The 22612-nt window shown below is 33.4% G+C and overlaps 2 protein-coding genes across 2 annotated transcripts; both read left to right on the top strand.

The window, feature by feature from the left end:
• Nucleotides 1–460: 460 nt before the first annotated feature.
• Nucleotides 461–866, top strand: LOC145030141 (uncharacterized). Its single transcript, XM_078978556.1, has 2 exons — nt 461–616; nt 687–866. Exons 1-2 carry the CDS (start codon nt 461–463, stop codon nt 864–866), a joined length of 336 nt encoding a protein of 111 aa, XP_078834682.1.
• An 8070-nt stretch (nt 867–8936) lies between these two features.
• On the top strand, nt 8937–12446 carry LOC145031771 (glutamate receptor 3.6-like). The gene is made up of 6 exons (XM_078980394.1): nt 8937–9234; nt 9333–10666; nt 10778–11055; nt 11150–11181; nt 11248–11654; nt 11765–12446. Exons 1-6 carry the CDS (start codon nt 8955–8957, stop codon nt 12224–12226), a joined length of 2793 nt encoding a protein of 930 aa, XP_078836520.1. The 5' UTR covers nt 8937–8954; the 3' UTR covers nt 12227–12446.
• Nucleotides 12447–22612: the final 10166 nt, after the last annotated feature.

The raw sequence follows: 22612 nt of genomic DNA, 5'->3' as shown, positions 1-22612 counted from the left end.
TATACATGGCAAGTGATGAGGCAAATGATGAGGCAGGTTTACCTGCTAAAATGGGTAAGGTGACTTTCTCAATCGGTCATCAACAAGTTTAAGCCCTTAAAACGCAAAAAATAGTCACGAGGGACCATTTAAACAATTATACGTAACTTTGTTGGGCTAGAGTGACAATAACCCTAAGGTAAATTGTCATAAAAGCCCTTAAGTTTTCCATAAAGTGATGGTTTTACCCTTGGATGAGTTTTGGGGTCATTAAAGTCGGATACTTTCATTAAACCTATCAAATATCTCATTTAACAAGTTGGACCCTTTGTAGTCGGTTACCATGTGCTGATTTGGCACTTAATTGACATGTCAAACAATGTGGGCCCCAACCCTCTCCCCACATAACCCTTCCCTACCACCCTGTTTCTTGCATCCTCTCGCACCGCAATATCCTACGCAAAATATTCTCCCACGCAAAATGCCAACATCTTCTGCAAAATCAAGCTCGCATTCACATTCACGATTCAAGAAGAAGATCGAAGTGAAGTGTTGGTGTGAAGATTTATGCCATGTGTTTGTTTCGTGCACACCAGAAAATCCAAGCAAGAAATTTTGGGGGTGCCCTAATTATAAGGTAAAAATCATTTTCCCTTTTCTTTAGCAGGATTGCAGTAAGGGTATTATGCACTAACCTAATTATGTAGGGAGAAGGAGGTTGTGGGTTTTTCAGATGGGTTGACGATGAAGAAATTCAAAAGCAAGACATGATGCCAGAGTCAAATCGCATTACAGAGCAGCGACAAATGATGGCATTAATGCAGATGGTTGTTGTTTTGTTAGGGGCTATATTGTTCATCCTTGTTCTAGTGTTATGCAAGATTTAATGGCAATAAAGGGTGTTTTCTGAAGGGAGCAGTAAAGGGTGGCTTTTCTGAAGGGAGCAGTATTGTGATCTTGAAATATGTAGCACAAGTTGTTGAATGGTAACATTTGGTGAATGGTAATTGGTATAAATTTGTAGCTTTTGAGATTTTGATGGTATTTTATAGTTTGTTAGGTATATGTAATGTTAGGATTGTAATTTGTAATGTGTGGATGCTAATTGCAATGTATGGATGTTAATTTCTAATGTATGATGTTAATGGATGTTAATTTCTAATGTATGGATGTTAATGGATGTTAATTTCTAATGTATGGATGTTAACTGGAATTCAAGTTGGTTTGCAATGTATGGATGTTAATTTCTAATGTATGGATGTTAACTGGAGTATAAGTTGGTTTGTTTTGTAAGTATATTGAATTAACAATTGGTAATTGGTATAAATTTCTGAATGGTAACAACTGGTGAATGGTAACATTTGGTTTGTATTGTTTTAGATTGAATTAAAATGGTAATTGGTATAAATTTGTAGTACAATTTGTTGAATGGTAACATTTGGTGAATGGTAACAAGTGTTTTGGTGAATGGTAAGTGTTGGGATTAAAACCCTAATTGTGATTTGATGAACAAGATGTGGAAAATAAGAACAACACAAATATGAAGATTAGGTTGAATGATCACTCGATTTATTAAATTGTGAGGAACAAATTACACTTAAGAAATAAGAATCTAACTCTACAAGAAACCTCACAACGTGGCGGCTACATTTTGCCTAACTTTTAACCCTAATTATGAATAACACATGACTATTTATAGGGAAAAGACAAGTCTTGGGCTTTTAACCTACACTTCATAAAGGGGCCCATTGTTATCATCCATGGAGTGCTTTGAAACCCTATAGTAAGAATTCTAAAAGACTGAACAATTGGTGTGTATTTGCAAGTCTGAATGGTAACAATTGGTGTGTATTTGCAAGTTTAAATAACATTGAATAAAATGGTATATTGCAGAAATAATTAGTGAATGGTAACAATTCTAAAAGATTGAACATAATATAGAAGGGGATGTATCCATTACATATAGTTTAATTACATACTACCAATATGTAGCAACCATCCATTTGTACCAAAATGCCTAAACAATGCACAAAAAAGGCAACCTAAATGGTAAGAAAATAAACAATTGGATGCATGCTACAATCAAAATGCCAAAAAACAAAGTTTACAAAAGTGGCAACCTATACCATTCCCCTTACACCTCCATCCCCCTTCTTGCTAACAAACTACTCCAAGTTGATTGGCTTTATAGAAGAAGAACCACCACCATCTTTGTCATAGACACCCTTCCTTAGCTTTATCTTGGTAATCCTCTCAAAAGTTTTCCTTGCTCTCCTCCAAACCATTGGGACAACCTGATGTCCTTCACCATCACCCTGGTTTTCCTCACCATCATCAACATCTCCACCACCATGACCTTCTTCATCACCATCACCTTCAGGCCCATCACCATCATCAACATCTCCACCACCAGGACCTTCTTCATCACCATCACCAACAACTTCATATCCAGCACCATGATCAGGTCCAACATCCAAACCAACATCATCATCCAGACCACCATCACCAACAACTTCATCTCCAACACCTTCAGCTCCACCATCCAGACCAACATCATCATCAAAATGATGACCATCAATGAAATCATTTACATCCTAGTGTAAAAAGATATAATTAGGTCATAAGAATCACCAGAAAAATTGTTAATTAATAAAGACAAAACTACAAATATGGTCCCCGTGGTATGCGATTTTTTGGGGTTTTAGTCCAAACCATGACTTTTTTGGATTGATGGTCCTTTTGAGGTACTTTGGTTGTGGTTTTGGTCCCTTCCTAAATTGAAATGACTAATATGCCCTTCTGATATTTTTTTAAATCGTTTTTCTATTTAATTTAATGTTTTATTAAATTAAAATATAGGGATCTTTCTCTCTCTCTCTCTCTCTCTCTCTCTCTCTCTCTCTCTCTCTAATCGACAAGCCAAGAGGCTGCCAAACCTCTTCACCCCACTTGATCCTCCATCACCCCCAACACTCACCTCTTCGTTGCTACAGCTCACACCGTCGCCGACGAAGCTAGACCAACTGAGAGAAGACACGCCGGAAAACCAGCCGTCCTCCCCCGCTATCGCCATTTCAACGATGAACACACTTGACAGTGAGAACAAGGCAGGAAGGCCTACATCTAGATCTAAAGTCGCTGTTGAAAACCCGGCATTAAAGGCTCCATGTCTGGTAGGTAATTAAGTTTGGGTTTAAATTTCGCTGACGTCTTTATTGACCCATTTCGTTTAGCACGTCACCCATCTAGAAATGATTTCCAGTGGATGATTCGATTTGGGCTTGAGCACCCTTTGATCCGATCTCAAGAAGTTTTTTCCGATGAGGGATCTGAGCACACTATGTAGTAGTAGATCGTTTTTTTGTTGAGGGAGATGCATGTAGAGATAGTTCTGAAAGCTTTAAAGATCAAGAGGTATAGAAGAGTTTTCTGAGGAAGAAGATGAAGAGGAATATTGTTCTAACAAAATTTAAAGGCAATTCTCCGACAAAATTCTTGTAATTTTACAAACCCTCTTAATCTGGAGTCGGAGAAATACCGGAGAAAAGACGGGAAGAAGTGTTGCTCTTAAAGATCTGGTGGGGTTTTTTCTTGTTTGTAGTTGAGCTTTAAAGATTTTGGTTTAATATTGTAAATGTTTGTGTTTATGTGTTAGGTTTGTTGTAGTGCACACCATGTGTTCACTAAAATGCTTGACCAAGGAATCAAACCCAATGTAGTTACATACACATAATTGATTCTTGCAGTAAAATTTTGAGTTTTTGGGAGGGATGATTGGAGAAGATGAAGAAGGGGATTGTTTATTGCGTATACGCGAGAGAGAGAGAGAGAGAGAGAGAGAGAGACTTTTCTTTTTTTTAATTAGTTAAATAAATAAATAAGTATTTAGATTAAAGAAATGAAAAATAAATGAAAAATATATAACTCAAGGGCATTACAGTCATTTCACTATTCAGAGGGACCAAAAACACAATGAAACTAGCTCAAAAGGACCACAAAACCAAAAAAGTCGAGGTTTGGACTGAAACCCCAAAAAAATGCATACCACATGGACCATTTTTGCAATTTTGTCATTAATAAAAGATAATAGGTCTTACCAGTTCAACTGGTGGGGAATCATCCAATTCCACTTGTACCCCTGGCATAGCTTCTATTTCTGCCATGCTATAACCAACTTCTAGCATACTAGCAATTTCTTCAGGTCCTAATTGTATCTTCTCTAGGAGAATATCATCCTCTTTGCCCTCAGTAAACTCAATAAACTGATTATCTTCCACCTCATTGTCACCATTTAGTGGACTGGACTTTGTTTTGTTTGTGAAGTTAGCCCTTTCTAAAATTGCATCAATACCTTGTTCAATTTCATCATTTATTGATTTAAGCTTCCTACCAATACTGGATCCCACTTGCCCAAAAGTGTCACTACCTTCCATCACACTTGCTTGACTATTTTCTCCTTCTTGCATCATATGACCATCTTGAATATGAATTACTGGAACTTCCTGCACAACACCTTCTTCTACAACGGGAACTTGTTGAACCACACTTTGAGCCACATTATCACCCATCACATTTTCACCCTCATCAACAACTGGAACTTGTTGAACCACACTCTCTTGAGTACCTATAGTTGCTGAACCAATCCTCCCACCACCTCTCCTTGTGCACAACATCTTCCTTGGTACATTAATACTATTTCTCCTTAATCTTTTGGAAGCTTCATGTTGCTGATGTTTTCTGGGAATCATCCTTAATGTGTTATGTTTTCTTGGACTCCTCCTCACTGTTTTAGAGCATGAAGGTTGACTTGGGATATTTGGTTGACCATGACTTGTAGACACATGGGGGATGGGATATTTTCTTGGCCTTCCTGTCTTCTTTGGTGGGGGAGGCACATATTGTTTTCTCTCATTCTTACATGCCCTCTTATTATGACCATATTCCAAACAATTACCACATCTGGTAGTTCTTTCAACCTTCACTTTTGTTGTTGAAAACTTGCTCTCTTTCTCACTGGCATGCCTCTTTCTTTTGGTAGCAGGCCTACCAGGCATCCTCCTAGACATTGGAGGCAATGGCTTAATGTATTCAGTTTGGGCCCAAAGATTACTGCCATTAATAGGTTCAATGTTTGTTGAGTAACATTGCCTAAATTTCTCTTTAGAGAAGTATGCATTGATGTATGCATCTGGTGTTTAATGGATAAAATTAATTGCTGCATTTGCATGCACACAAGGGATGCCAGCCAAATCCCACAGCCTACATGAACATGTCATATCATCTAAGTCCACCCTATAACTGTCACACCCTCTTTTAGCCTCAAACACATGCCCTTGACTATGAATTATTCCCCAGAACCTACAATCAAGTATCTAGTTAGTAACAATAATTAATGATTAAGATAAGTTTTAGAAAGCATAAAATGGTAACTCATATTTTTCCCAAATCTATTCATTTTTTTTTCAAAATTTTTGGACAAACATTTGAATTCCACTTTTCACTTTCCACATTCATGTAAGCAAACTTGTCCATGATATAAATCTGTATCTCTTCAAGCATAGTGATCAAAGGTTTTTTCCTAGCATCTAATATTATTGAGTTGAAGCACTCTGAGATCCCATTCTCAACTGCTTCACATGCATAGCCTGTTCCAAAATAGGCTCTACACCATGTTTCTGGTTGCTTTGACATCAAGTATTCATATGCAGAAGGGCTCAATTTCTTCATGCTTTCCATATGCCTCTTGAAGTCACCTTCTGTGCAACTCATAGAGGCAGCCCAAAATAACTTCTTATACTCCACACCTGTGAAAGCCTTTCTAAAGTTGGCATAAATGTGCCTAGCACAATTCCTATGTTCAACATGAGGCAGAATATCTTTCACAGATTCAAGCAGACCCTACCAGACAACCATTTAATTAGTTTAATAGAGGACAAATATGTAATAAGATAATTATGCAATTAAGTAGAGGACAAGTATGTTAAATTTTACCTTGTGTTGATATGATATCACTACCAAACCTCTTCCACTATCAAGATCTAAATCATCCCTTAGAAGCTCAAGGAACCATGTCCAGTTAGCCTTATTCTTAATATCGACAACAACCCAAGCAATTGGGTAGACCTGATTATTGGCATCTCTACCTATAGTTGTCAACAACTCACACTTTACTGCTCCCTTTAGAAAGCACCCATCCAAACCAATAACTCTTCTACACCCTCTTTTCCAACCTTCACATATAGCTTTGAAACCAATATAAAACCTATGAAAATAGTTTATCCCATCTGGATTGATAGTTACACACACCTTACATGTAGAACCTGGATTGGATCTTAACAACTCTTGTGCATAATCCCATATTCTGGCATAATGTTCAGTCAATTTACCTTCAATTAGCTCCTTGGCCCATTTCTTTGCCCTACAACATTGGCCTATAGACACATCACACCTAAACCTTTGTCTGATCTCAGTAATCATCTCTTTAAGCTTCACCTTAGGTTTATTTGCAATTTCAGTTATGTAGTGTCTACCTATCCATTCAGGAGTAACCATAGAGCCAAGATTGAACTTCCTACCACAAACATGATTAGCTTCTAAAGTCTTGATTTGAATAGATCTTTCATTGAACATCCATGAGGCATATAGTCTAAAAGGGCAATAATTATTCTCATTTCTTTTCCCACATCTTACAAGTATTCTTGTACTATCACACTTCTCAAAGTAGAGTTGATACCCATTGTGGACTGCGTAGTTTTGGATACAAAACTTCAATTGTGTAACATTCTAAAAAATGTCACCAAGTTTTGGTTCCATTTTGTCCCATCTTGTTTTTGGATCATGTAATCTGTACTTGTTTATCACCCGTTCTTGCTCTCTTCATCTTCATCACTTTGCAAGTCACCACGATGATACACTTGTGCTCTTACATCATTAGTCAAACTAGAGTTTCTAATATTTTCATCAGTTAGTAACACATTAAGAAATGCATCCTTACACTTATCCAGTGGAGTAATGAACTCTTCGTCTGGTTCATGATCCATGTAGATGCCATGAAGCTCAAAATCCATCTCATTAAGACCAGAGAAAGGCTCGCGTAAACCAAAAAATGGGTCTGTGTTACCTTCGTGTTCTGAATCCCAATCCATCATAACAACCTGAAAAAAACACAAACACATATTGTCATTATTTGTTAACCTTTGAAGAACAAAGAACTGTAAAAACATAATCTTCAAAGAAATTACACATACCCTGTGAAATCGACTCTCCAATAACCTAATCTTCTTCAAAAACCATAAGCCCTAATTTTGCGATGAATGATGTCGACTTTCTGAAGGATTGTGAGAAAGTGAACGAATATGTGCAAAAGGGTGAGATTAGGTGGTGGGTAAACGGACGTAATGAAGTAACGTCCGTGCCAACATGTCAATTAACTGCCAAATCAGCACATGGTAACCAGCTACAAAGGGTCCAACTTGTTAAATGAGATATTTGATAGGTTTAATGAAAGTATCCGGCTTTAATGACCCCAAAACTCATCCAAAGGTAAAACCGTTATTTTTTGGAAAACTTAAGGGTTTTTATGATAATTTCCCTAACCCTAAAAAGTAAGGGTTGTAATATTATTTAAAATATATTTAAGTTTACGTAATTATTACCTTTTGCAATATGTTTAAAGGTTAAAAACATTATTCCGTTGCTTTTTGAAAATGTAGGTATCCATTTCCATATAAAAGTTAACACTGATAAACCACAATTAAACACAAAAACGAATACGTTAGAAATGTCCAACCATTAAATTCAAAAACCATAAGTTAACGATCCAAAAACCATAACTAAATACTAAAAATGAACACTAAAAATGACCAACCATTAAATTCAAAAACCATATAAAAATTAATGACCAATAAACCCTAACTAAATACTAAAAATGAACACATTAGAAATAACCAACCATTAAATTCAAAAACCATAGTTAACAACCGATAAACGGACTAAAAATGAAGCCACTTTAAGTTTGAAAAAAAATAAAAATGTATTTCGGTGTACAATTCCGAGATTCCGGACTTCACTCAGAAAAACACCTGACAAAATAATCATTTTACCCAAAAAAAAAAATTTATTTATTTTTGTCAAAAATAAGAAAAAAAAAAAAAACATTTATATCGATTATCACTCGGTTTCCCTTAAAAATAAGCTAACATCCAACATCCAACATCAGATAATGAAACACGGGACACTTGACAAGAACTCCCAATTGTTCGACGACTGTATCACATATGGTTCATGAGTTTTACAGCGACAATTATCTAGGACGCGTGAAGCTTCCAACAAATAGGAAATATTTTCGTACGAGATTCAAGAATCCTTAGTGATAATTATCATTATCACTTTAAAACCAAGAAATTTTCTAAACCATACATGAAACCCTCTTGGAATTTAGCCATATCACTACTCCCCTGCTGCAAAATCCCATCATTTGATTTCTTGTCTGTTCACTGCTCTTCTTCGCCTCACTGTGGATGGCTGCTTAGGCTGCTCTTCTCTGTAATCTCTCTCTCTCTCTCTCTCTCTCTCTCTCTCTCTCTCTATGTGTGTGTGTGTGGGTGTGTGTATTATTTCACATTATGGTCGACATTAGAATCTTTTGCACACACAACGTGCTTGATGTTTTGCTTAAATGGGTTTTGAGGATTTTTTTTTTTCTTTAATACTTTCGTGCTAATTGGTCAAGACACAACCCTCTAAAGTTTTGACTTGTAAACTAAATTTTGCACAAAACTAGCAACCATCTCACCTAACTTGGTCAAAAGTTTACTCCATTGCTTTCTCACTGTTTTCTTACATCAAACCCTGCTCTTTTCATACCATAGAAACACGCTCTTGAGGCTTTGATCAATCTAGACAACTGAAAGTAAAATTCTCTTGTTTTATTTTGTGTATCAGCGTGTATGAAACCAGCCTTTTTGTAAGAGAAAATGCCAAAAAATCTAGTTTGCGCATTGCTCCTGTTACTGGTGGATTTCAATGGATGCTTCACTGAAGGGATTAACAATAATACCAATGTTTCTACAAGACCAGATGTCGTGAATATCGCATCCATCTTGACATTTAATTCCATCATTGGAAAAGTCGCAAAAATTGCTTTACAGGCTGCATGTGAAGATGTGAACTCTGATCCCACTATTCTTAAGGGAACTAAGCTGCAAATAACTCTTCATGACTCCAATTTCAGTGCATTTATGAATATTATGGAAGGTAAATCTTCTAAACATTTTCTTACTTTTCTTTAATCGAGCTTCCCATTTGTATACAATAATATAATCTTATGCGATTTGACTTGTTTTTGTTAACAGCTTTACAAGTCATGGAGACAGATACTGTGGCTTTAATAGGCCCTCAAGGTTCAGTCTTAGCTCATGTGATATCCCACGTGGCAAATGAGCTCCAAGTTCCTCTATTGTCTTTCACAGCTACTGATCCTACATTGAATTCCCTTCAGTATCCTTTCTTTGTGCGCACAACTCACAGTGATCTTTATCAAATGGCTGCAATAGCAGACATAATCAAGTACTACGAATGGAGAAAAGTTACAGCAATTTACATAGATGATGATCATGGAAGAAATGGAATAATATCATTAGGAGATCAGTTAGCATCTAGAGGATGTGAGATCTCCCATAAAGCACCTCTTAAGCCATTAGCAACAAAAACAGACATAAGCAATGTGTTGGTTCAAGTTGCTTTAATGGAGTCAAGAATTCTTGTTGTCCACACTTATCCACAATATGGATTAGACATACTTGAAGTTGCTAGAAATCTTGATATGTTGGGTAGTGGGTATGTTTGGATCACTACTAATTGGCTCTCTACTATCATAGACATTAGTTCTCCACTCCCTTCGAAAACAATTGATGTTATGCAAGGTTTTATCACATTAAGAACATACACAAAAGATTCAAAACTTACAAGAAAATTCGCTTCTGAGTGGAGAAACATGACAAATTATGGGTTAAGTACTTTTTGTTTATATGCATACGACACTGTTTGGCTTCTTGCTCATGCACTCGACTCTTTCTTTGATAAAGGTGGAAACATTTCATTCTCAAAAGATCCAAAGTTACAAGCTTTACCAGGAGAAATGTTGAATTTTGACTCTTTGAGTATCTTTAATGGAGGAAAGTTATTGCTTCAAGAAATATTACATGTCAAAATGAAAGGTTTAACAGGAGCTATCGAGTTCACATCCGATAAAAACCTACTTTTTCCTGCATTTGAAGTCTTGAATGTGATTGGTACTGGTGTTAGGAGAATCGGGTATTGGTCAAATTCTTCAGGTTTGTCAACTATTACTCCAGAAAAAGTCAACACAAAGCCATCTGATCATCAATCAAGTTCTTCTGAGCTATTACACGCAGTGATTTGGCCTGGTCAAATCATTCAAAAGCCACGTGGATGGGTTTTCCCTGATAGTGGAAAACAGTTGAAAATCGGTGTTCCAAATCGAGTCAGTTTTCAAGAATTTGTAGGACAATCAAAAGACAGTGATTCATTCAAAGGACACTGCATTGATGTGTTTACATCTGCTGTAAACTTACTTCCATATGCTGTTCCATATAAGTTTCACTCCTATGGAGATGGTGTCAAGAACCCAAGCAACACAGACCTCTTGACCTTAATCAACTCTGGTGTGAGTATTTCAACAAAAAGATTCAATCTTGTTGCTAAATTTTAACCAAAAGCTATACATATATATATATATATATATATATATATATATATATATATATATATAATACAGGTTTATGATGCTGTGGTGGGAGACATTGCTATCACTACTAACAGGACTCGAATAGCAGATTTTACACAACCATTTATCGAATCTGGGCTTGTTGTAGTTGTTCCAGTTAGAAGATCAAGCTCTAGTACATGGGCTTTTCTTAAACCTTTCTCTCCTTTAATGTGGTCTGTTTCAGGAATCTTTTTCTTAGTTGTTGGAGCTGTTGTATGGATTCTTGAACATCGTGTAAATGATGAATTTCGTGGTCCTCCTAAGAAACAACTTGTCACAGTTCTATGGTAAGTAAGTAAGTAAGTAAGTGTGCTTAAAGTTTAAACACTTGTAGTAGAACAGATTCATTGTTAATGTTTCTTTATCTTCTTCTTTTTGCAGGTTTAGCTTTTCAAAATTGTTTTCCTCTCACAGTGAGTGTTAGTTATTGAATTACCATTATATATACGATCTTACATGGAAATGGTTTATGTATGCAGGAGAAAACACATTGAGCACTCTAGGTCGAATAGTTTTAATTCTATGGTTATTTGTGGTTCTCATAATAAACTCGAGCTATACTGCAAGTTTGACCTCAATATTGACTGTTCAGAAGCTTTCTTCACCTATTAAAGGAATTGAAAGTTTGATGATGATCAAAGATCCGATTGGGTATCAAGAGAATTCGTTTGTCAGAAACTATCTTGTAGGAGAACTTGGTATTAATTCAGATCGATTAGTTCCTCTTTCATTGCCTGAAGACTATGAAAAAGCATTGAAAGATGGGCCCCACAACGGTGGTGTTGCAGCAGTGGTTGATGAACGCGCATACATCGAACTCTTCCTTTCATCTCGTTGTGAATTCAGCATCGTTGGTCAAGAGTTTACCAAAAATGGATGGGGATTTGTAAGTACAAAGTTCTCATTAATCCATTCAACATGGAAATTTGACTTTGAGATTTGAAAATCGAAAATTTAAAACCAAAGTTAATGTTTTGTGATCTTGTTTTGTGAAAGGCGTTCCCTAGGGATTCTCCTGTAGCAGCTGATATGTCAACAGCAATTCTAAAGCTATCAGAAAATGGTGAATTACAAAGGATTCATGACAAGTGGTTGTTGAGAAGTGCGTGTAGTTCACAAGGAACACAGTTTGAAGTTGATCAACTTGAATTAACGAGTTTTAAAGGCTTATTCTTAATATGTGGATTAGCTTGTTTTCTTGCTCTTCTCATATACTTTGTACTCACGATACGCCAATTTACAAAACACTATCCAACCCTTGCTGAGTCAACCGGGAGAAGCGTTGGTTCGGGATCCCTTCAAACATTCTTTTCGTTTGTTGATAAAAAAGAAGAAACTATAAGAGCTTGTTCCAAGAGAAAATATTCTGAGGGAAGTTCAAGCATGATGAATGGAGATGATGCATCGATTGATAATTATAGCAACAAGAGAGATTTTTCATTGAATGCCTCAAAATGATAAGAGATTGTAAGGCCTTGTTTGTTGCTCTTGTCAATCAAAATTGTAATGTTATGTTCAAGGTCATTGTTTAATTAAACAATAGCAAATAGAAAATAGCAAGTTAGCCTAATGTCAAATTCGTTAGATCATACAAACACGGGAGAGTGACCTTGTATACAAAAATTTTATTGTAAATTTTATATCATATTAGTTCAAATTATGTAGTCCGTTTAGAGTTTGATGTCGTCTAAAGTTCATGGTGCTTATTTAGGCTTAATCTAGTTGGAAGGGAGTCTCCAAAAAAAAACTACCTTAGAACAGATAGGGTGTGGATGCTTAAAATCAAGACATAAGAGTAATATAGGTCATGGTTTATTTATTGTATATTTATGCTTTTTGTTCGGTATATTTTTTAGCTTTATTGCTACTATATGTTCTCCTCTTAGCACTTGCCCCTTAACTTATTTATATGAGATTTTGGTTTTGTTGTAGTTTCTTTCATCGGAGTGTAAATGCATGATGAAAACTCATAAAAATGCAATTCAAAATAGGAAAAAGTAGTATAGATTAAGGGGAAAATGTTGATTAAATTAAGTCACCTTCACCAAGGCATCATGTGAATCAACACATGTTAATACACAAATAACTTTAAGACTTACTTGTAAATCCAATCTGCATGGGTGGGTTTGCAGAAGACGATGTCATGTTGTGGTTTGATAGTAAGATCAATGATGTATATTCCTCATTTTGATGCTTAATCTTAATTAAAAAAAAAAATTATTAGAGAAAGTGTTGTTTTTCTTCGAGGGAAAATGAGTCAACCATATATATTAATGTTTTCTCAAATGGTGAAGGGTTAATGACATATATTAATGTTTTCTCAAATTATGAAGGCATGGTATGTCATCGCCATTATATGGAACAAATTAATATTATCAATAATAGGGTTGGAGAGAACTACAATCCAGCTTATAATTTTCAAATATAGCTATAGAGATTGTTATGTCAAATTTTCAAAATCACATCAACACCATCCGCAACTCTTATTTGATTTTTTTTAGAGAGAACTTCACTGACGAAGGTTCTGAGCTAGTTTTCGCATACCAGTTAATTCTCAACTGCAAACATCATGCTATGTCTCATGTCCTGAAGTAGTCACTGCAGACGAACCTCAATGGTCACAGGGGCTAAGTAGTGTCATGATTTAAACATGGGTCAATCATTATAATTGTCACCTTTGGTGGTGGATGGATTAGATCATCCTTATTAAGTACCATTAGGTTCTTGTAGGATATCATCCATGATATTGGATACTTAGACATGATAGTCGGAAAATCATCATAATTGTTATGTTTTAAATCTTCATCTTCATTTAATTTCACATGACTCACAACCTTTTCTTTTCTTTTTAGCTACTTTTATTTTCCTTTTATTTCACATACTCACAACCTTCTTTTCATCTTTTTAACAACTTCTTGATTCGTAGTTTAGTGAGGCTTACTATAAAGGAAAAGTGATGGTGAGATCACATTCTAAAGATGATTTGGTAGAAACATTTATAAACAAGTGGGAGAAAGACAAATAGATTCAAAAGAGACCTAACTTAAAACGTAACAAAAATACATTTTGATCCATAAAGAATATAGATGTGCGGGATACATTGATGGATAGCTCTTGGCAATACATTTTCGATTTCCCCAACTTTTGTGATTTTGTTTTAATGACAAAATATATCATTTCTTGATTTTTAAATTTTGCTTTATTATTTAGTTGTTTAACTTAAGGAATTTTTTTTTTGTTAATTCTAGTTTTCTAAATTTGGTTGTATTTGTCAAATTTAGCTCATTTAATTGTAATATTTGGAATAGAAGGACCTCATAAAGGAATCAAGACAAAATATCTAATACAATGAGCTAAAAAAAACTAGAAAATTATATTCCCAATTCAAGAATATGATCAAATTGATCATAACGACAAGATAGTCATAGTACCATCCAACTGAGCATTGCAGATGTTTTAGATGCTATGAAATTTGAAAAAACAATGATGTTTAAGGTTATATTAGACTTTAATTTAGTAAAGCCCATGTGAATTTTTTATTTATTATGTAACATAAAGTGTATGCAACTTTTATTACGAGTAAAGACCGATAAATCACACAAACACGACAATAAAAGATGCATCTTTTGAGATAAATGCATATTACATTATTACTTGTCAATTGAAGTATACCATTTTGATACATTAATCTATTTGAAATTGAAGGATTTCATTTAGCTAAGCATTATTAGCTTATTTGATTATATTGGAATTTGAACTCGATTATTGGTTAGTAAACCTCTTGGTTTTGGATTATGGGTCTATGCACCCTTTTGAATTTGGTTTATGGATTATTAAACTTTTTTGCCTTTGAAATTTGGTTTATAGAACACTTGATTTGAGACTATTAAATTTTAGGAATTTTATTGATTTTGGAGGTTTGATTTGAATGTAATAAACATGAAGTTGAAGCATCTTTTGATAATTGAATCGATGTGGGATTCAAAGTAGATATCAAATGAAGCATGAGGATAATAAGTTTATATAATAGATGAAAATAAATGAGTTTACATGTATTTGACGATGTGGGATAGAATAGCTGGGAAAATAAAAGAATAAAATAACTGGAAAAATAAAAGAAATGTAAACAAATGATTTGTAAGGAACAATAATTTATCCTGAAACTTATGTTTCAATAAGCCATCACCTTAACCGATAGACTAGTTGTTTGTTTGTACTAATAAGTGAATGGATATATATATATATATATATATATATATATATATATATATATATATATATATATATATATATATATATATATATATATATATATATATATATATATATATAGGAAAAGTGAATATACCTAACAACCTTATATAAGCTTAGGTACCTAACCAGATTATACTATATTGTTTTGCATTATATTTCCAATGCAACGGTCTAAGGTTCTTAAACTTCAACCTTTAACTTGATTTACTTCCAAGATTTTCAGACATTCACCATTATATTCCTCCTACACCATTTGATTTGTAAGGGTAGTATATGAAGCCCACCAGGGGGTCTCCGATAGAAAAAACGTCATTTGAAGGAAGATAATTGTGAAAGTCCAAAGATTTAGAAACAATCAAGTTATGAGGTTGAATTTTAAGAACATTGGGTGATAACAATGCAAATATGATACAAAAATTACGTAGTATGATGTGGTTAGGTACCTAAGCTTATATAAGGTTGTTAGGTATATTCACTTTCCCATATATATATATATATATATATATATATATATATATATATATATATATATATATATAAATAATATTTTTCTAAAAAATTTACACTACCGAATTTATTTTGAGGGATAACCCGGAATACCTCTTAGATCCACCATTGTTTTGGAGCCTAATGTACTGTTTTGAAGTATTTTTAATTGAAAAGTAAAATTGATCATACACATGAGTGGAGATAGGAAGAGTCACTTGGAGAACTAAAATGATTTTTCATATTTGAAATAGGAAAAACTTTGCTATATTAATTAGTCTCTTGATTGTTTGTAATATCCTCTTGTATATTATTAAGCAAAAAATTTGTATTTTTGGGACTTATGCATGTGGAATTGCTTTAATATAGTTTTACCAACCGTTTTAAATTAATAGTTCAAACTAGGTCTTAGGATGAGTCTTTCAAGTTTCAACAATACAATTAGGGATGGTAAATCAGACAATTGTACTGTGTTTTTGTCTAAGACAACACAATACAAAATTGTTTTATGTAACACGAACACGACGCGATGTTGTGTTTTTTTAACTAACACAAAAACGAGCTGATTAAAAAACGACAAATACGACACGACACACAAAGATAAAATAAAATAACAATTAGTTTTTATTTAATTAATACTTAATCATATATAATACAACAAACATAACAAACACGACAGAAACATGTTAAATCGTGTCAAATTTTGAACACAAACACGATATGACACGATGTCATGTTTTTACACTTGACATGAACACGACACGAATAAGAATCTAAGTTTCCATTTCGTTTGAATTCGTTTTGTATCGTATATTTTTATCATGACGTATCACCAATTGTCACCCTTAAATATAACAAAACAATTTCTTAATATGATGACGGTCAACACGTCTAAGTTCTAACAAGCAACATGGCCATCACCGCCTACATTTAACATCTATATGTATACGACTCAAACTTTGATGGTAGCTTTATGGTAAATAGGCTACGTGAACGGATTGAATTAGCTGGTTATGTGGTGTGCGATAGACTGTTTGATTGGGGGAAAAGCGACTCTGTTCAAGATTCTATCATTTATGTGGAGAGCTAAGCAAGGAAAATTTCCATCTGCTATGGCACTCAGTAAACGTTAGATTCCTATCTCATCTACAAGGTGTAGTGTTTGTAATTTGGATGAGGAGACGTCTGACCATAGATCACGTGCCTAAAGGCGACGACTGCCATAGACTTGATTCTAACCTAGAGTGAAATCCGATGTGAAAGATTCACTACGGTAAAGGATATGATACTTTACGTTTCAAGATGGCTTGAGTGTAATAGGAAAAAGAGATTACTGAATATGATATTATGTGGAACCTTATGGTGCAAACATAGAATTTCATGCAAAAAGGTTGATTGGAGAGTGGAATTTATGTCATTTTCATTGTTTGTAATTTTCGTTTCTGATCTTCAATGTTGTACTCTTTTTCCCACATCATCTTGATGTGGTTTATTTATATATTTGCCGTTTTCCAAAAAAAAAAAAAAAAAAAAAAAAAAAAATCACCAAAACAACATGAGGAGAATGATTACTAGGAATCTTTAAATGACTATTAGTTAGTTTATACTATTGAACTAATTTGAATGATATGTATTTAGCTTTAAAAACTTCTATTGAAATTTGAAAAACTTTATTATTAATCTCATTGACAATATTCTCTTGCATGTTTTCTAGGATTATTTGTATTATTTTATATATTTTCTGATATATATATATATATATATATATATATATATATATATATATATATATATATATATATATATATATATATATATATATATATATATATATAGCAACAACATACTATCGTATTGATTTTGTTTGTTTTTTTCGTTTTAATTGTATGAGAACTAGTAGTGACCATTTGATACCTTCAGCGACCACATATGTCGTGGCAATAAAGACTGTTTGTCATAGTGAACCCGAGCTTACAATAATACTTTGTTTTTTCTCCTTGTATTATTACTTGGTTGAACTTTGACCTTTTGTAGTGGTCCTCATGTTATACACTAAAAATGGTATAATCTATAAGGACAAAGATATCAATCTCAAAAACGATTTATCATAAAAGAAAACGCCAAATCGTGTATAAGATATGAAGTAGATGGTATCACTTCGATATGGACCTACTCTCTTTAACACAAGTTTTCATTGTCTGTTTTTAGATGTGTACTATACGTTTTCTAATGGTCCTTCAGTTTTTTTATAATTTACAGCTTTACATCATTATGATACATGTAATGCACGTGAATATTCAAATATATAGTCACTTAGGAAACATGTAATGCACGTGAATATTCAAATACTTTTTAAGAAAAATTAAATTTCCTGCTTTTTCTTTTTACCCATTCTCTTATCATGTTTTATATGGAATGTTTAATTTTTCTATCATACAAAAAATAATATTAATAATGTACCATGTACTAGTATTTCAAATTAATTTTTGTAAATGGATTTTATTTTAGATTTTTTTTTTTGGAGAATTTCGTATATTATCATTCTAAAATATTAAAATATTATATTTATCTAACCATTTAAAAATATCATGTTTATCCTTTATAAAAATTTAAAATATCATATTTATCCAAAATTTTACATTTTACATTTTTAACCATCTAAGTATTATATATATATATATATATATATATATATATATATATATATATATATATATATATATATATAAAAGTTCAATTGAAAAGATAAAAAGATAGAAAATTGGGAAATCATTTTCAGGCACTCAATTATTATGCCGCAAAAGTTTTCATCCTACCAGTGAAAATGGAAAAGGAATACACATGTGTTTTCCAACAAAAAATGTTTCCTTAAACTCTGCTAATCATTACTTTTATATATATACAAAAAATAGTTTTTTTTCGTTTTTTTTTATTCTTAAAAAGTTATTTTTATCGAAAAATGATTTTAAATATACCAAAATTCATGATTTTTGTTCTCTACAAATAGACATCAATATTGATATAGTTTAAAAGGAACAACAATTTTTTTTTTATTTTCACCTATCATTATTCATAAGTAAATAAAAATGCATCAGATTTTTAGTACAATACATCCGTTATTCATTTATGAATAAAAAATCTGATTAATTTTTTTTACAGATTAAGTATCATTCATATATAAAAATAACATATAATAAACTATTTACTGCTTACATCAAATCTCGTCACATGTTATATTCACATATGAATAAAACGTGTACTAACTTTCTGTTGGGTTTTGGTTATAAGACATCCTATGTGCTCATACAAACCCTAATGCTTGGATCTAGGTTTCTCTATTGTACATGCTTTGAATCCAAGACTATAAACCCTAATTCTAGCATACATATAATCATATTAACATGAGAATAAGTTTATAGTGTTACCTTGATTGTTATGTAGCAATAACAATCCCAATTCCTCCTTGTATTGACTTTGGAATGCATAGAGTCACAAGTGTCACTCCTCTAATGGCTTACAAACACCATAAGCAAGTGGAGAAGGTATAAGGAGAGAGGTGAGAGGTTAGAATTCGTATCTAGGACCTCTTGGGAAGGGATACACGAATTCATGGCCCTAGGGGTGTTTATATAGGTGTAGAGATAGGGTTTCAGTCATTATCCTTATCTAGTTGATTATCCATTAAGCAACCAATAAGATAATCCTTGAATCCTTATCATACTCGAATTCTAAGGGATATATACCTCAAATTCGTTCACCATATATATAAGATAATCCTTACCTTATTTTGTAACTATCACATAATTACAATTCAGCCCCTCTAGTTTAATCAATTACATTTGATCACAAAACTAATTCTTAATTAATTATTGACCAATATTAATTAAACAAATATGATTTCTCCTTTAATATATTATTCTTATAACATATTAATAAATCATATTATCCTCTCTCTCTTTATTCATTTCTCCAATCAAGTTGCTTTGGTGAAGGCAACCCAAAAGGACCATGCACCATCGGGTCAAGTACATACCAAAATAGTTATGGACTTAGACACTAATCCAACAGTCTCCCACTTGGATAAGTCTAACAACTATTCTGCGTATGACTTCAGATCCTGATCTGCAATCGTAGCTTTCCAAAGCCGCTGTCAACTCTGATCATATCAGATACGCGTGTCCTTAGATAAGGGATCATATATTCCTCCATTCTTGATATCGTCTAAGACATGATTTCTAATCATTCTCTTTGTACTACTTCTCGATTTCCGATTTATGACGACAGACTAATTGAACAAATCAAATTAGCCCTAGCCCGGCCGAGCATTTACGTTTGTCATCACTAAACCATCGAGGGGCCCAAAGATATCGCTTTTATCCTACTTTGGATAAAAGGAACGGATTAACTTTGATACAATGCTCGCTTGCACTCACTAACCAAATCACACACAACAATATGTTTTATAACACCAAGTTACTAGTGCGTTTACATATTATCAATGTGCAACCGATTCGCAAGATACAACTCACACATCTCGGTTTCAAGAATATAAGATGTTATCGTCTCACCAATCACTCGTAATACAATTCATGGAGTGATCCAAGTGAGCGTGGGTTTAATCCAATGCTCAAATCATATTCATAAGCACTCATGAACGTTGCAGCAAACATTTGCTTATGTCTAATACTCTTCTAGACAATCCACACACCAATTCACGACAGTCTTCATTCATATCTACTTCCAACATATGAACGACTGTGGCCCGTTTGAATAATTCGATTATTCTTAATAAACTCAATTATTCTGGAAGTCAAAACATGCAAGGTGAAACACAAGAATAATACTAATCCCATATGGCCTCAAACCTTTGAGTATAAACAAAACACGTTTTATTTATCACCATATCGATTACTCATTATTTGTCGTTTCGGGTAATCAACTTCGCATTTGAATTCCAACACTTGTCCCATGCTCCTAGCATGCACACAATGTTTACCTATGGTTCTTACTTTTGCGAAATAGACAAATTGAACACATTTCCAATCATTCTCATTTTACAACACCAAATCCATTTTCTTAAGTGTAAGAATGTCAAATTCTTGTTACTTATAGAATACACTAGATTCTAACACTTTATGCAACGATCCTTTTGTAATGTCACTGCACCAAAGTCTCAAAGACTATTGCCAATGATATTACAAATTCCTCTATCGGAAATTGTTACAAGACAATTCCTTAGATATGATGTCTCTCACTCAAAGTACATTCCTTTGAACATCCTTTCGCATAAAGTTTCTAATCTAGACATAGATTTTACTTCCCAACATGGACACACTTCCATATTTTCTATATGACAACTCATTCTTAATAGAATCTTATCTATTCGTAATGATGTCGATATCGTCCATCCAATATGGAAACACTTCCATAATTTCCAATACTATACTTCCAACTACTCGCAAGCGACCAATCCTCGTCGAACTTTGGATTGTCCTTTGATAGTTGTTTAATTATTTTAGTCAAAACCAATTCTAGTCCCTTTTCCCTCTAAATGCACTATACATTTGGAAAATTTTAGAATGGTCAAACATTAAAGCATTCACAATCGATCCTATACCCGAAGCGTATGGGACACGACGCATAATGTTTTATTTGCTATGTTCTCAAAACTCGAATTGCGAAGAGGAATGCCGTAATCACAATCGAAATTTTAAGAACACACTATGTACCTTTGACTAAATTTATCAACATTTCGCAATCTAATCCTTTAGATTTGAAATGAAGCATAATATTCTCTCCCTTAATTATAGCAAAACAACCTTTCAACTCTTACAACTTTGCAAAGTATGACTCTTGTTTTCTATAATTAATATTGCCAACTATGCAATACGTGCTTTAATAATCATACAATCATAACATTTATGCTCCCACTATCATGATGATTATTATAAAACATAACACTTATGCTCCCACTAGTTTCGACATGTATTCATAAACATCTTAACTTTCAGAAAAACAATACTTATTGAATTTCTTAAGTTCATGTTTCTAATACTTAGTGCTTTGATAATCTTTTATCAAGGTTTTTTGAACTTATACACTTTTGCCTTAGATAGTTCATATGTGTGTCTTAACAATTAAGACTAATTGCCAAACCTCACAATTCAAATTATGGAGAGGGATGCCGTAACCATGATCGAATTTGAGAATGCAATTTTACAATCACTATCTTTTAAAATCTTTCTTAGTGAAAGCATTTTCTCACAATCATTTTCATGAAGGAGGAAATCTTATGACACTTAGATTTAAACGGTGTATGTGTTCCTATCCATGCGAATTTGTTAAAACCAAAGTTTACGACAAATTCAAACTCATATGGATCGAACTTTCTTAATCTTGATTTCTTGCCTTATGGTAGCACAGCTGCCCACCACGTCTTCCAAGTAGTTAAGCATCTTACCTTTTTCCTATCAATGTACCTTTCATTGATCAAGGTCCTTGCCTTTTACGCATTCAAATGAGAACTCATAGGACTCACATGCATAATTAACTCGATTGGATTGGCACAGAAACAAAATAATGTCTTTACGATAGGTTGTAAACCTCAACTCGTGTGCTAGTGATGATCGATAAGGTTTATTTGATTTGTTCTTGAAACTTTTCGAGACCATTAAGACTCCCACTGACTCCTTGACATATAAGATTCTTTTGTCAATAAACATTTCTTGACAAACAAATTTTCAAGAGTTAGTGTAGCTTGTATCAAAACACTTCATAAATTGGTCATAGTTGGTCTTTGTCTTATCCAAGACATCACAACTTTCCACATTTGATGAATGTTATAAACCTTTAATACTTTTTACTCATTGTCACAATCTTAACTTTAAGACTTGTTATTGGAACAAAGTATGATTGTCTTCTTGATTTGACCATTTCATCAATCTTTGATTCCTCTTCTTGGACATACAATTGTACCAAGACTCACTTAGAGGATCAATTGAGATATGGTTCTTAATCATTAAGACCTATCATAAAGCATAAAAGCCACTCTCCCTTCTTCTTAGAATGGAGAAACTCTTATCTTTCTGCCTACATGATTCTTCT

This window comes from Lactuca saligna, chromosome 2 (genome assembly GCF_052625555.1).
Source record: "Lactuca saligna cultivar CGN05327 chromosome 2, ASM5262555v1, whole genome shotgun sequence".
NCBI classification, from domain to species: domain Eukaryota; kingdom Viridiplantae; phylum Streptophyta; class Magnoliopsida; order Asterales; family Asteraceae; genus Lactuca; species Lactuca saligna.
This window is presented reverse-complemented; position numbering and strand designations above follow the sequence as displayed.